The sequence below is a fragment of the Sturnus vulgaris genome, chromosome 31 (genome assembly GCF_052056855.1).
Source record: "Sturnus vulgaris isolate bStuVul1 chromosome 31, bStuVul1.hap1, whole genome shotgun sequence".
NCBI classification, from domain to species: domain Eukaryota; kingdom Metazoa; phylum Chordata; class Aves; order Passeriformes; family Sturnidae; genus Sturnus; species Sturnus vulgaris.
In genome coordinates, this window is record NC_142273.1 from 1,625,770 (window position 1) to 1,640,019 (window position 14,250).

The following is a 14,250-nucleotide window of genomic DNA, read 5'->3' on the forward strand; positions in this document are numbered from 1 at the left end:
GTTGCTCGCAGGGCAGCACGAGAGAGGCTGGGCAGTCTCTTCATGCTCCCTCTTGCCTCTGTGTGCCCATGGAACAGATGTCTCCATCCACATGAACCAGCAGCAGCTATGCAAGTACAAACCACTGGAGTCTTCTAACTGTGTTCTCATTTGGGCCAGCCAGAAGCTGCTACAGCCAGAGCATAACATGAGAAGCTGAGCCACATACTCCACTCTGTGCAGGCTCCGAGCATGGTGTGTTGTACTGCAGGGCCAGGATGTTCCTTGTTTTCAGGTAAAAACTAAAAATACCAGCACAAGTACCAGAGGATTGATTTCCAGTTCCAGCTCCTCTACAGCACAGCAGAGGGAAATGCCAACCTCCATGGTACAGCTGGTCCATCCCTGGAGGCTGACAGGCTGGTTATGAGGGACAAGGGTTTCCCTGCAGGATCTTCCCTTTTACAGCTGCCCCTGAAACTTAGAATGCTTCGCTTGGCCAAGCCAAGAAAAGGTCATATGGAAGACAGTTCAGAGACTCCGGCACACCTTGGGGATTCTTGGAGATCTGAGATGGGTTGTAAAGCTCCCAGTCACTCTTTCCTCCAGTGGTTTTATTTGAAGCCATTTGTTTGTGTAGCTCATTATTTCTGTTTGATGGGGTAGAAAAAGAGATGGGAGTCACCTTGTGGGACTTTTCTTGAGGTGAAACCCTCCTTGTCTGTCAGGAGGCACGGAGGGTTGATGTGCTCTGCTTTTTCCTGCTGCTGAAGAAACCCCCCCACCAATCCTGGCTGCTGAGTGAAGCAGAGGAGTCTGGACGTCACTGGGGCTGAGCCCAGTGTGTGTCATGAAAGTCTCAGTGTCACCCTTGCACTTGGGGTTGGTGAAGAGAAGCATTGCTGGGCTATGGTCAAAGCAGTGAGGAGCTGGGGTCGAGCATTCCTTAGGTCCTGGCTGGATCTTGAGGGGAGAGAAGAGCAGCACAGGTAAAGCAGCAGCCCAGAGGGAAGGCCTGTCCCACTGATGGCAGGTGTTTCGGTTCTTGGCAAGTGCTTTCAGTTCTTGTGGCTCCACAGCTGGGCAGGGTGGCAGCTGGGAGCCGAGTGCTGTGCATTTGGGCAGGCTGAGGAGGAGCTGTGTTCTGAGTCACTGAGGCCTTGTGTGGGCACAGGATCCAGTTTAAGAATAAAAGTAAATAAACTCCATTTCTGTAACCAGATGCAGTGGAGCTGCTGTGAGCCCCTGTGGGGCTGCATGGTGACAGCAGGGGTTGCTCACAGCTGTCCCTTAGCTCTGGTCCCCTGAGGGCTTGGTTTAATATTCCAAGGTTTTGCATACCTGGAGGGGAGAAGGATGCCCTCCCCATGCAGTGGAGCATCCTGGCTGCCCCCATGGCACCTTCCACTCTGGGCGGGATGGGGAGGGACTGTGACCTTTAAAAAGGACACCTGAAGGGTCCCTATGCTACTGTCTTCCTCTCACACAGCTGTGCTTGAGGACCTGGTTTTTGGGTTTGCATCCCCAGTCAGAGATACCCAGAGCAGAAAAACTAAGAGGCTCTGCAGTGTGGGAGCAGTGTGGCTGCAGAGCAGCCTTGGGGAGATGGCATGTGGTGTCCTCCAGCAAGTGTGGCCTTCTGAGGGGACTCAACATGTCACCCCCAAGATTGGGGTAAAGGAAGGCACTTCTCTGCCCCCATCCCAGCAGTCAGGATGAGCTGAGTTTGAGGAGTTTCCTCCTCAAACAGATCTGCTCTGTCCAAGGGCCACTGCATTTCTCCCCTGGCATGGTGAATGCTGATAGGAAGTGGGTCTTGGGGTGGAAGCAAATGGGATGGTCAGTGGGAGGCTCTGTGCAGCCTGTGGCTGCTCTGGTGCTGCACCCCTGAGAGCCCCCACGCTGTGAATCCTGCTCCAAGCAAGAGCCATGAGCTGCCTCATCAGGAGAGCATCAGGCAGGATGGAGACTGTGCAGGCCCTGGCCATGGCTCTTCACTGCAGTGCTGCTCCTGCACCAGCTCCAGGCTTCCCCGGAGCAGCTGTAAGTGCCTGCTGTGCTGTGAAGGAGAACAAACAGAAAAACCATCTTGTGGGCTGAAAATAAGAGTTTTCGTATGTTCTGGTGTGTTTCTTTGGTTTGGTTTTTCTCTTCGTTACCACCCTGTTGAGCTGTTGGGGGTTTTTGGGGTGACTCCTTGCTGGGAGGACACAGGTCTGTGGTGGCTGAGACTAGCTGGGCTGTCCCCAAACCATGGTGGACACAGTCACTGGTGCTTGTTGGGCTTCTGCTCCATGGTTTCATGGGCTGTTCCAAGCAGCTCCTCTCGTCCCATCCTTGCTTGGCTTGAGGCCACCCGCAATGTCTCGGGTTTTGTCTTGCATCTTCAATTTAGGGCTCTTTTCCTTCTTGGTGTGCAGGAGCACTGGCCAGGCTGGCCAGGCTGGGGACAAGGCGAGCTGGCACAGGGGTCATGTTGCTGGCCGTGCCACTTGCAGTGAGGGGACTGGAGGTTTGAGGTTTGAGGCGAGGGACAATCACCTCTCCTCAGCCCTTGCAGAGCCAGGGAGAATTGTTTTCAGTGAGGGACGAGGGGACATGGGGCCCAGCTGGAAGAGGAGGAGCTGGGGCTCCCAGCATATGCCTGACCATGGTCTGAACACAGCAACTGGCTTAATAAAATACCAGATGTTTGTACTTTGTGTCCTGTGGTCGTTCCCAGCCCATCCCACCTTTCTTGTGCAGCCCTGGCGCTGATTGTGTTTTCCATCTGTAAATCTACCCTCGAGCATAAGCTTTGCTGACCAAACTTTCCAGTAAAGAAGTGCAGGTGGGTCCTTCCTTATCCCTGTGATGGGAATAGCATTTCCCTTGCCGCCTGTGTGATTTGGGATGACTTCAGCCTCTTGCTAGGACGCTGCATGCTGCTGCCACAGGAGCACCCCTGACCCTGCACAAGGACCTGGCACAGCTCATCCAGGCCTTTGCAGCTCACTTCTAATGGGGGAAAGGGAGTGGAGAAGTGGGAGACAGGGAAGTGTAAATTTTTAAAATGTGTGACTTTCCAGTGTCCATTCAAGGTGCTGGGACAGAGTGGGCTGGGGGCTGCAGGCTGGAGATTGGGCTATGCAAGGGTCCCACCATGCCCTAGTGCCAAGGATAGCTGGGGGGTAGGGAGAGAAAATAAATTCATTGCTGTCAAAGCTCCCTGATCTGCCTCCCCTGGTGGGGAGCACCAAGCTGAGCACTGTCATAATTTTCTCTCGAGTTCTTTGGAGGCTGCCACTGGTGGAAGGGTGGTTGTGAAAAAGTGAATCCAGCTTCAGTCCCCAGTAGGGAAATGGGCTGGGAGTGAGACCTGCCCTGTCCCAAGGCTGAGCTGGCCGAAGGGGACTGTCACTGCTGGCTGGGAATGCACAGGGCTGGGAATGCTTCTGCCAGCTTGGAAGAGGCCACCAACCCTGTAACAAACCCTGAGCCTCCATCATGGGTCCATGCAGGATGATGTTGCTGTGGGGGGTCCATGAGTGAGGGTTTGTCCCACAGCCCTTTCATGGGGATAGACTGAGGTGAAATTGAAGCAGGAAAAGGCCACAACACTGGTCAGGGGCTGGGACCTCTGGTCCTGCTCATTGTGGAGCTGAATCCTCAAGGACCCCGAGGAGCTGCTGTCTCTCTAGCCCCACTCACAGCCTCTTCCCTTCCTTTTCTGCACTTCTTCCCACTTCTGGTACAGATGTGTCATTCCCCTGCCTTGAAAATCTCCCTGCCTAGGTTTGCTGTGCCTCACTGGTTATTTTCCTCACCACCAGGGTCTGCATCCCAATGTAGAGACCCCAAACCCTCCCTTTGCCAACACCCCTGGGACAAGTGATTTCCCCTTGGCTGGGGCCACCAGAGCAGCAGAGCCCTGGTATGGACCAGCCTGCACCTTGGGCACTTTGGGACAGGAATATGGTGTTTTTGAGTTGCTCATGCTGTGCCCAGCACTCAACAGGAGTCCTCTGGGGACCAAGAAATCCCCAAAGATAGGAGCTTTGGAAAGCATCCATCCTGCTCCCAGTACAGTCCTCTGTCCCCTGAGCACCATCCAGCTGCAGCATGGACCTTCTGCTGGCATTTGCCCCTGGGGACTAAGCTGGAGCCGCTGCCAGGTCAGTTCTGTCTCCCCAGATTTGCTTTCTCCACCTGTGCCCTCTCAGATCTCCTCTGCTGGGACTCTGCAGTGTGACCCGATGGGTGTTACTGAGTCCCCCTGCGTGGACCTGCACTCGGCTTTGTCACCTCCTCTGGCTCTCCCAGTTTGGTGGCATTTAAAGTCCGGTGCCTAGAACTGCCTTCCAGTGGCCCCTCCAGCACTGGAGGCTCCCATATACCCGTCATGCACAGTAAGGGGTCGTGTCTTCAGCAGGAATTTGGGAGGCTCTCAACCAAAGCAAGGCCGTGGCAGGCTCGGTAATCTGTCCAGCACTGTTGCCTTCGAGCCCCTGCAGAGTCTGCCCCTGCTGCCAGGGGGGACCCAGAATGGAGCCAGGAGAAGGGCAGCCAGTGGCAGTGGCAGGACCGAGACCCCCAGCCCATGGCAGTGCTGGGGAGGGGGCTCAGCCCCCACACCCCTGGTGCCAGCACTGCCCCGGCTCCTGCTCAGTGCAGAGCAGCAGAACTTTGTCCAGATACCTTTGGATCATTGCGGGTTTTCCTTCCTCTAAACCACTGGGTGAGTTTTGGGCTGAGAGGTGAGTGGGATGTTTATAGCACCCCTGGTGCTGCTGAGCTGCTCTCCCTGTTGCCCCAGTTTCCCCAGTTTCCCCAGCTGCCCAGTTCAGTGTCTTCTATCAGGCCCTGCATAGTAACTTGGCTGGGCTGGGGCTTGCGGGGGCTGCAGGCTGTCCCCGGGGGCTTGTTCCTGCCAAGATGCTCCTAAGCCTGAATCTAACAGGGACATCTGTGGGGTTGGGAGCCTCTCCGGGGGAGAGGGTGTACAGTGGTGTGGAGGACGAAGCAGGATCTCATTCTTTCCTGCAGCACCCTGGACCACCAGCCCCCACCCCTGACCCTAATGTGCTCTCTCATCCTGTCCAGTCAGTGGCTCTCTGGAAGAGCCAAACGGAAAGCAGGCTTTGCTGCATACAACCTTGGAAAAAAGCCAGGAGCCTTCCTGGGTGTGTCTGTCCTGGCTCCTGCAGCCACAGTCCCCATTCCCCAGTGGGCTTGGTCCTGCAGACCCAACCTCTCTCTCACGCTGAGTGCCGTGGCCTCACCATGCTGCTGGTAAAGCTGCAGCAGCTCTTCAGGGTCCACCAGGTGCCTCAGGTGTGTGTGTGTGGCTGGGGTAGGGGGAGGCTCTGCCCCCAGGCTTCTTCCTCCAGTTCCCTCATCCAAGGTTGGAAATCACCTGGACTCCCCATGAAATCTCGTTTCAGCTGGGAGGTACTCCCAGCCCACCCTAATCCCAAAGCAGCTCTTGGGCTGCCCTTCTCCCCCTGGGGTGGCCCCTGACCAGCCTTGCTGTCCCCACAGATCTTCTGGGAGGATGGGATCATGTTGGGGCACTGGCATCCCAAGAGTTCAGCCCTTCACTGTGCCCTCAGCTCCTTTCAGATGATGATTGAGACAGTCCTGGACACACTTCCTGCTGACCAGGGAGGGATGGGGACAGGGATGGAGATGAGAATGGGAAGAGGAATAGTGATGGGCATGGGGATGGAGATGTGATGGGAACAGGGACAAGGATGGGAGTGATGAAATGATGGGATGGAAATGGAGACAGGGAGACGGTTGTGGAGATGGGGACACAGATGGGGATGAGAAGAGGGTGGAGATGGGGACAAAGAGAGGATGGCAATGGGGATAGGGATGGAATTAGGGACAGGGCCTGGGACAGAGATGGGGTTAGGGACCAGACAGGGATAGGGATGAGGAGAGGATAGAGATGAAGACAAGCATGAGGACAGGGACAGAGACAGAGCTCACCTCAAAATATGCTGTGCCAGCAGGTGTTTCATGCCTGATGCTCTCATCCTCCCTGGAGATCTACTGGCCCCATCGCTGGCCACAGCTCATCTGCCTGCTGCTTGTCTACCCCTACCCCTTTTTCCCCATCTGTGCCCACCTCTTCAACTCTTTGTTGGTGCCTGCCCACCACATCTGCTCCATCTGTGACTGCAGAGCCCTCAGCTGCTACGGCCTGGGAGAGATTCTGTGGAGATGGGCTGGCACGGGGGTGGGCTGGCACAGGGATGGGCTGGCACGGGGGTGGGCTGGCACAGGGATGGGCTGGCACAAGGAGCTGCAGACACCATGGAACCTGTGTCTGTCACAGGCTGCACGTTCGCCTGCGTGGTGCCTGCACGATGCCAGACTCCTGGGTCAGCAATGTCTGGCACCGTTGCCTTGTCCCTGTGGCTGTTTTGAACTCCTTCATCTCCACTGGCCTCTCTTGCTATTCCCAGTATGTTTGGGATAAGAAAACTGGTGCTGGAGGTTTCCTCTTTCTCAACTTTTTGGTCCTCTTGGTGATTCCCCCTGCTCAGACCAAAAGCCAAAGTTTTTGCGGGGTCCTCGCTGTGGAAGCTGACAGGGGTCCGTGCCCCCCCACCCATTCCCCCTTCACAATTTCCCCAAGCTGGAGCATTCCCAGCTGAGCAAGGTGCTGCAGATGGTGACTTTTGTGTGCCCCTTCCTCTAGGACAACATCCTGCTCTTCTACCCGGTGAGTCAGGGTGGCCTGGGGCGAGTCAGGTGCCCCCAGGGTGCTTCCAGAGGGCTCCTTGCTGCTTCTCACCCTCCTCTCCACAGCTCCTCTGCTGCTGCTGATGTGATTGTGTCTGGAGTGAAGCTGAGGTCAGGTCCTGCCACCACCTCCCCTGCACTGTGCACTGGCTTCTTCACATCCCACCTGCCCCAGTGCCTTGTGCTGCTCTGACTGCATCAGTAACCAGCACTCCCCAGCCCCAGAGCAGCCCCTTGCAGCAGGAGCTGTACAGGGAGCCCCAGCAGCCATGGGTGATGGCCTCTCCGCCTGGCAGGACACAGCCACCAGCTTTACCACATCTGTTCTTGCAGCTGGAGGAACATCCTCTGTGATGTGTGCATGCACCAGGCCTGGCTGTGGGGCCACCCGAGCCCCACCAGGACCTCAAGCACCTTGTGGGTGACACTGTCATCACCAGTGCCTTGACTGTGGCCTTGCCCCAGACCCCTGGTGGCTCTGGTGGCTCCCCACTGGGGCTGGGCACTGGAAGGAGCTGTGACACTGTGTGTGAGGGGCTGGGCTGCAGAGCCTGTGAGGACCCAGCATCCGGGCAGCCTCTTTGTGGTGGCCCCTGCTATTGGGTGTCTTGCAGTATCCTTCTCCTGACTCCCTCTTCACCCAGTCTGTGCCTTAGTTCTTTAATGCCAACCAGTAGTGATTCCATGAATTTGGGGCAGGGAGAATGTGTCATCCTATGTGGGGACCCAGCGGTATAAACATGCGTGTATGTCTCAAGGTTAATGAGTAATTAAGGTGGTTTGTGATGAAATTCCTGGGCAGACCACAGGGCCCCGGGGTGCATGGAGCAGCTCTGCTGTTCCCCAATGATCCCACGCTTGGGAGAAGCAGCTTTCAGTTAAATTGGAATAATGACGGTGCAGCTCTGGGCTCCCCACTGCTGGGAGCAGATCTGGGGGTGGCAGCACCACTCCTCCTTGGAGCCTGGGGGGGCACAGGGAGGGAAATCAGGAGTCCTCAGCTGTGTGGGGTGGGTGACATGGGGCACATCCACTGCAGCCTCCCACCCACCCACGCCCCAAGCTTGGGAAGGAACTGGTTCCACCATTTGCATTTATTTCTTTCCAGGACTAACAGAAAGGGTGAGAGGGTGAAGGTGCAGAGGGGGAGGGCTGACGTAGGGTTATGGGAGCTCAGCCCCTGCCCCACAGCACGGAAGGGGGCGGCTGGGGCTACACGAGGCCGTAGTAGCGCCGATAAGCCTCCTGGAATCCAATCTGATCAGCCAGCTCGTCACAGTCGGGGTTGAGCTCGCACACCTCGCGCTTGGCCTCCAGCGGGTCCCGTGGGGCTCCATAAACACTGCTGGGGACAAATGGGGGTGTTGGGGGGTCCCATGGGAGCTGGAGGCTCCTGGGGAGGGGCTGAGCCAGCCTCCCCTCACCTGGGGCTCTGATCCCTCACCCAGCAGGACCAAGCACTACCTGTCATAACCATAATTCCGCTTCTGCCTCTGCACCACCTCAGCGCTGGCACGTCTGGAGACAAAGGCTGCAGGGACAGTGTGCCGGGTCAGGGGGGCCATGTCCCCCTCCTCCCCAGGGCAGTGGGGCTGGTCAGGGGGCTCATGTCCCCCCTTCCCCCCAGGGCAGCAAGGCCGAGCAGCTGCAGTCACTCACCTTCAGAGCTGGGCGAGTCATTGGTGGAGCCATCGGCAGCTGTGAGACAGAGAGGGGCGGGTGGGCTCAGGAAGGCCCCATGTGGGCTCTGCTCTCACTCCAGTCTTTTTGGAGCTCAGATCCCTCACTGAGACCCCCCTCAATCTATTAAAGCATGTCCAACTCCCTGTCTCTCTATTGCAGCCCCATGCCCCCAACCTCAAGGCTCAGCAAATTTTTCCCAGTCCCTTTGCTCCCTCCAGAGCCCTTCCCAGGGCACAGAATCACCCCCACTGTCCCCATCAGCCCCAGACCCCTCATACCTCTGCGGCAGAGGCCGAAGGTGAGCAGGGCCAAGAGGGTCAGCACGATGAGGGACTTCATGGTGCCTTCCTGTGCTGGGCTGAGTGCAGCCCTGGCTCCCTGGGTGTCTTTATAGGGTCCTGTGGCCCTGGCAAAGGGGGGGCATGGCCTCATCATGGTTATTTCCAGCACATCCACTGTGGCCGGAGCTGCCGGCAGAGGTGGCAATTGTGGTTTGGGATGAACTTGGCTCCCCTATGACCAGCCAGAGCCCACAAAGGGAGGGAAAAGTGGCCCCAGGCCAGGGGGGACTTGGTGGGCCCAGCCCTGCCAGCCTGGCAGTACCCAGTCCCCACTGGAATGGGTGATGGGGCACTGGGGGCTCCTCGCTGCACTCCCCAGTCACCCACTGCCCTGTCCCAGTTCCCACTGCTGGATCCTAGAATTGTCTTCTGTGACACTGGGAGATTTTCCTGCCAAAACCTGGGGGGTTTTCCTCCATGTACAAGGCGAGCAGGAACTTGCTGGCCCACTTTTGGGGGACCAGCACGTGTTTCTGTTGTGGCATTGTTGCACTGAGCCCTGGAGGAGGGCGAGCAGGTGCCTGTGCCCTTGGTCTGCACACAGCTCCTCCCTGCCACATGCCAGGGGCAGATGCTGCGTGGCCAGGGCAGTCAGAGCCCCTCAGCAACATTCCTCTTTCAGATCCTGACCACGTTTTGATCCTCTCAATCCCAGCCCTGTCTTGAAAAGCGGAACTGGAGGCTTTGAGGCAGAGGGCAGACAGAACTGCTGAACCAGAGCCTTTGTCAGACAAACCCATAAAGTACAGAGTACGTGGGCCAAGTACGCAGTGGGAGCCAAGCTCGAAACAACAGCTCCAATTTATTGAGATTCCAGCACAGCAAGGGGAGGCAGAGGGGAAACTGCTGCAGCCACTCTGCCGAGGGCTCTAATTGCAAACAGAGGTTGGGGCGTGGTGCGAGCAGCCACTGCTGCTCCCCAGTTTTCCCAGGGCATGGCCTCTCCTTGGGGTGCAGACCATGGAACCTGCTGCCCTCAGTGGCAGCTGGACTCAGAACCTCTCTCAGTCCTCATCAGGTGTGGGGGGACTCCCCTCATTCCGTGCCCAGCCCCAAGGAACAACCTGTTCATGCTGGAGGCACACATCACTGTGCCAGGGAGATGCTGCCCACAAACTTCCGATGAGGCAGTAACAGACAACTCTGGGTGGGGAAAACCAGTCTGGTTCTAGAAGGTTCCACAGAACAACATTAAACCCCTGTGCCACAAGCCCACAAAGTGGAGGCAGGGCCATTTCAACCTCTGCCCAGAGCTCCAGATACCTCAGGCTGCTGGGAGGGCACCAGGGCTAGAAAATAACTTGGAGAACAGAATGAATGGTAACAAGGAACGTGGTGCAGCAGCTGCTGCCACATCTGCAATGGGCAGTGGTTTGAACACATGGAGACTGAATAAACCTGCAAGTACAGTGAGGAGTGTTGGCTGTGACCCACCCTCAGATGTGTGTGCTCCTGCTCATGGGCTCCTCAGGCCGGGGCACAGCCTGGCTTGGGGCTTAAGGCACTGAACTTTGTCTAACACACAGCTGAAACAGCCAAAAAACCCCACACGTGGTAACTGGAATCAGGCTTGTCACAGCACTGAGTGGAGCAGATGAGAGCACAGACACACTTTGTGACACTCCTCTGTGTCTAGCTGAGTAGGAAATACGGAATTGCCATCCATTTCCAAAGATCCCAAAGTCTTTTTTGTTTCTGCACCAAATCTGATCAAACTGTGCCAGTCCAGAAGCTGTTTCAGTCCCTCTGCAGTCTCCAGTGGCCTGACAGGGTGGTTCTCAGTCTGAGTTCTGTGCACACCTTGTCCCAGTGCTTTGGGATGATGAACTGTCTCAGCAGAGCCTGTGGGACATCCTGCAGCCTCACTGGGGCTCCTGGAATGTCATGATGAGTTCTTGTTGCTCCTTACTGATGGCCTGGAAGAACACAACCCACAGACTTCAGCATGATGATTCTCCCACCCTGCCATGCTCAGGACAGAATGTGGGCTGAGTGTGTCACACACTGCTGTCCCCTGCATGCACAGAACACACCCCCCTCATCTCCCCTGGGACCATCCCACATCCCACCCACTGCACAGGGAAAAGCACCTGAGACCTCAAGAGACAATGTCCACACCTAAAGTTTCAGCAGGACTTGGCTGCTGGGGAGGTCTTGGAGAAGTGGAGGGTTGGAAAGTCACTCCAGGCCCCACTGAGCCCAGCGGGTGCTGCGAGAAGGAGGTTGGTTTGGTTTGGTTTGGTTTGGTCTGTTTTTACCTGCCAGGACTGTTGGCGAGCCTGGATCAGCTGCTGCAGCTCTGCAATCCTGTCCCTCCCCATCAGCACGGACTCAGCCACCTTCCTGTTCTCTTCCTCCTTCTCCCTGAGGACTCTGCGCAGGTGGGAGCGGTGCTTCAGCAGGTAGGGAACCACGGTGCTGCGGAAATCCTGCTCTGGGATCCCGCTGGGCCGCCTGCACACAGCACATGAGGCAGCCAGAGAGCAGCAATCCTGCCCAGCATTACTCCCACACAGCCCACTTGGATGCTGAACTGCTGCCAGGTGGGATCAGCTCTGTGCTCCCAGTTTCCTCTGGCACAAGGAACTGAGGGCAGCCAGAACAGGGACCCCAGTGCAGAGCCCCACTGGAGGGAACAGAGACCCTTCCCCAAGCCTGGCTGCAAGAGGATACTTGGAGCAGGCAGGATGTCACTCCCCCCCTCAGTATAAAAACACAAGATCTTGTGTTTCTGGTTACAATTCCCAGGTGGCCAAACAGCACCTGCAGTGTCTGCTGAGCCAGGGACACAAAGAGCACCCAGGGGAGCTCTGCTGTCAGACAGGCACTGTGCCCAAAACATCCCATCAACCCTTTGGATTGGTCAGAATTGGCTTGTTCCCCCCATTTCAGTGGCCTTGACCTCCCTGCACTAAGGGAGTGAATGGAAATGCATCCTGGACCCAGAGAAGCACAAATTAAACTGATTTTTGCGAGGTTTAGGCCCAGTGACATTGCTGTAAAGATGCAGCAGCTTTCAGACCCTCCCTTGCAGCATGAGGCCAACAGGACACCCAAACATCACCCAGGAACTGCCTGCTGCCCCTGTGGGACAGGACCCCCAACCCTGGCCATCCATACCACGCTGGCTCTTCCCGGTCCTTTGCCTCCTCCACGATCTTATCCAGTGAACTAAAGAGTCTCTCCAGATTCCCTTCATTTTTCACCTCCTGGATCTCCTCCTGTGAAAGAAGGACACAAGGTGAGAAAACACAGGCACCACTCTGCATGTGAGCCTTTGCTGGTCACGGAATCAGGGAATTGTTTGGGTTCAAAGGGACCTTAAATCTCATTCAGCCTTCCACTAGACCATGTTGCTTCAAGCCCCATCCAACCTGGCCTTAAACTCTTTCACAGTTTCTCTGGGCAACCTGTGCCAGTGACTCACCTCCCACTCGGAAGAATTTTTTCCCAATATCCCACCTAGCCCTGCCCTCCAGCAGTGGGAAGCCATTCCCCCTTAGTCCTTCCAGCTTTGTCCTGGATGAAGGGACACACCCTGGGAACCACCATCCCTGGGGGTATTTAACAAATGTGTGGTGTGGCACTTAGGGACATGGTTTAGTGGTGGCCTTGGCAGTGCTGGGGAAATGCTTGGACCTGACAAGCACCATCCCAGTGGTGTTTTCCAACCTGAACGATCCTACAGCTTTTTCTGGGGAAGACAGAACTCTGGAGAGCAGCCTCAGCTTTCTGCTTTTGCCATTTAGGGAATGTGTTTGCCACCTTTAACATTAACCAGTTCAGCACTTTTTCACAGCGCTCTGAACCCGCTTTTGGACACTCCAAGCCCCTTTGCAGCCACCCAGGCTCTCTCCCCGTTCACCTTTATGGAAGTCTGTAGCTGGGAGATGAACTGATCATAAATGCTCTTGGTCAGCTGGGGCTGCAGCTTGTAGAAACAGCGGTAGCAGTTGACGAACCTCTGGTAGCTGCAAGATCGATTAGGGGGGAAGGAGGGCAGGATCAGGACTGGGGTAACAGTGGGGCTGAGATTAGAGCCAGGCTCAGAGCTGGGTGCAGGGTTAGGGATGGGATCAGGGTCAGAGCCGGGTGTGGGGTTAGGGATGGGAACAGGGTCAGGGCCAGGGCCAGAGCCAGGCTCAGAGCTGGGTGCAGGGTTAGGGATGGGATCAGGGTCAGAGCCAGGCTCAGGGCCGGGTGCAGGGTTAGGGATGGGGCCGGATCAGAGCCGGGTGTGGGGTTAGGGATGGGGACAGGGTCAGGGCCAGGGCCAGGCTCAGAGCTGGGTGCAGGATTAGGGATGGGGACAGGGTTAGGGCCAGGCTCAGAGCTGGGTGCAGGGTTAAGGATGGGATCAGGGTCAGGGCCAGGCTCAGAGCTGGGTGCAGGGTTAGGGATGGGGTCAGGGCCAGAGCCGGGCTCAGGGCCGGATGTGGGGTTAGGGGATGGGGACAGGGCTAGGGCCAGGCTCAGAGCTGGGGCAGAGCCGTTCCCGGGGATCCGACTGGGCCCAGGATCATGGCAGTTGGGACAGGGGTCTCCCCCCGCCCCGCGCGACCCCGCTCCCGCCTCACCTCCCGGCAGCCACCAGCTTCTCCAGGAACGTGTCCACCACGGTGGCGAACACCTGGGCGCGACCCAGGGCCGCCTCGCCTCCACCGGCACCCGCGTCCTCCGCCGCCCCCGCACCGCCATCGCCGCCCGCCGCCGCCATAGCGCCGCTCGCCCGGGGCCGCCGCTGCTCATTGGCCGGAGCGCCTGGCCCCGCCCCCGCCGCGAGCGCGGGAACAGAGAGAGAGAGAGAGAGAGAGAGAGAGAGAGCGCGGGAACAGAGAGAGCGCGGGAACAGAGAGAGAGCGCGGGAACAGAGAGAGCGCGGGAACAGAGAGAGAGAGAGAGAGAGAGGGAACAGAGAGAGAGAAAAAGAGAGAGCGCGGGAACAGAGAGAGCGCGGGAACAGAAAGAGAGCGCGGGAACAGAAAGAGAGAGAGAGAGAGCGCGGGAACAGAGAGAGCGCGGAAACAGAGAGAGAGCGAGAGCGAGCGCGCGCGGGGAACAGAGAGAGAGAGCGGGAACACAGAGAGCGTGGACCCGGCCCGGCCGCTCCCGCTTCGAGCCCAAAACGCCACAAAAACCACCGCGAGAAGAAGCTGCCGCCTCCCGGCGCGGAGCTACGCCCCGCCCTGAAGCGAACCAGCGTGATAAAGCGTCCTTCTGTCCCCAGTCCCCGTGGAAATGCCGCCCTTCTGCCCCCCAGTGACTGGGGCTCTCGATCGTTTAGTGAAATAAAACGATCGAGCCTGACGAACTGAGTGAGGAAAGAAGCAGTAAAGTTCAGCTCGGTTAGAGAATAATAAAAACAACATTTCCCATGTAGCAGCCAACCAGGACTCAGCCTGCGTCCTCAGGGCGGCTCTGGGTCACTGCTGCTTCCAGGCACTCCACGTGCTCCAGCCGGTTTTCCCTGGCTCCTTTAGCCACTCGTCACTGCGTTCTCAGGCAGCTCACGTCC

General features: G+C 57.4%; 3 protein-coding genes across 3 annotated transcripts; 1 reads left to right on the top strand and 2 right to left on the bottom strand.

Annotated features, from left to right (window-relative positions):
• The first annotated feature begins 5,241 nt into the window (after positions 1 to 5,241).
• On the top strand, positions 5,242 to 7,367 carry PAQR6 (progestin and adipoQ receptor family member 6). Its single transcript, XM_088180999.1, is given in 6 exon segments — positions 5,242 to 5,292; positions 5,500 to 5,597; positions 5,599 to 5,613; positions 6,302 to 6,494; positions 6,668 to 6,691; positions 7,326 to 7,367. Coding segments are annotated over 6 exon segments (423 nt in total).
• A 437-nt stretch (positions 7,368 to 7,804) lies between these two features.
• On the bottom strand, positions 7,805 to 9,372 carry BGLAP (bone gamma-carboxyglutamate protein). Its single transcript, XM_088181130.1, has 4 exons — positions 8,673 to 9,372; positions 8,371 to 8,409; positions 8,176 to 8,242; positions 7,805 to 8,053 (listed from the first exon to the last, which is right to left on the bottom strand). Exons 1-4 carry the CDS (start codon positions 8,827 to 8,829, stop codon positions 7,924 to 7,926), a joined length of 393 nt encoding a protein of 130 aa, XP_088037256.1. The 5' UTR covers positions 8,830 to 9,372; the 3' UTR covers positions 7,805 to 7,923.
• A 146-nt stretch (positions 9,373 to 9,518) lies between these two features.
• On the bottom strand, positions 9,519 to 14,133 carry PMF1 (polyamine modulated factor 1). Its single transcript, XM_014892790.2, has 5 exons — positions 13,313 to 14,133; positions 12,601 to 12,706; positions 11,856 to 11,956; positions 10,994 to 11,189; positions 9,519 to 10,651 (listed from the first exon to the last, which is right to left on the bottom strand). Exons 1-5 carry the CDS (start codon positions 13,450 to 13,452, stop codon positions 10,598 to 10,600), a joined length of 597 nt encoding a protein of 198 aa, XP_014748276.2. The 5' UTR covers positions 13,453 to 14,133; the 3' UTR covers positions 9,519 to 10,597.
• Positions 14,134 to 14,250: the final 117 nt, after the last annotated feature.

Coding starts and splice junctions, on each gene's coding strand:
- BGLAP (XM_088181130.1), bottom strand. CDS start 8,829: ATGATGAGGCCATGCCCCCCCTTTGCCAGGGCCACAGGACCCTATAAA. Junction 8,410..8,672: donor CTTCGGCCTCTGCCGCAGAG/GTATGAGGGGTC, acceptor TCTGTCTCACAG/CTGCCGATGGCTCCACCAAT. Junction 8,054..8,175: donor CGGAATTATGGTTATGACAG/GTAGTGCTTGGT, acceptor TGTCCCCAGCAG/TGTTTATGGAGCCCCACGGG.
- PMF1 (XM_014892790.2), bottom strand. CDS start 13,452: ATGGCGGCGGCGGGCGGCGATGGCGGTGCGGGGGCGGCGGAGGACGCG. Junction 12,707..13,312: donor AAGCTGGTGGCTGCCGGGAG/GTGAGGCGGGAG, acceptor TCGATCTTGCAG/CTACCAGAGGTTCGTCAACT. Junction 10,652..10,993: donor CTCGCCAACAGTCCTGGCAG/GTAAAAACAGAC, acceptor GTGTTCTTCCAG/GCCATCAGTAAGGAGCAACA.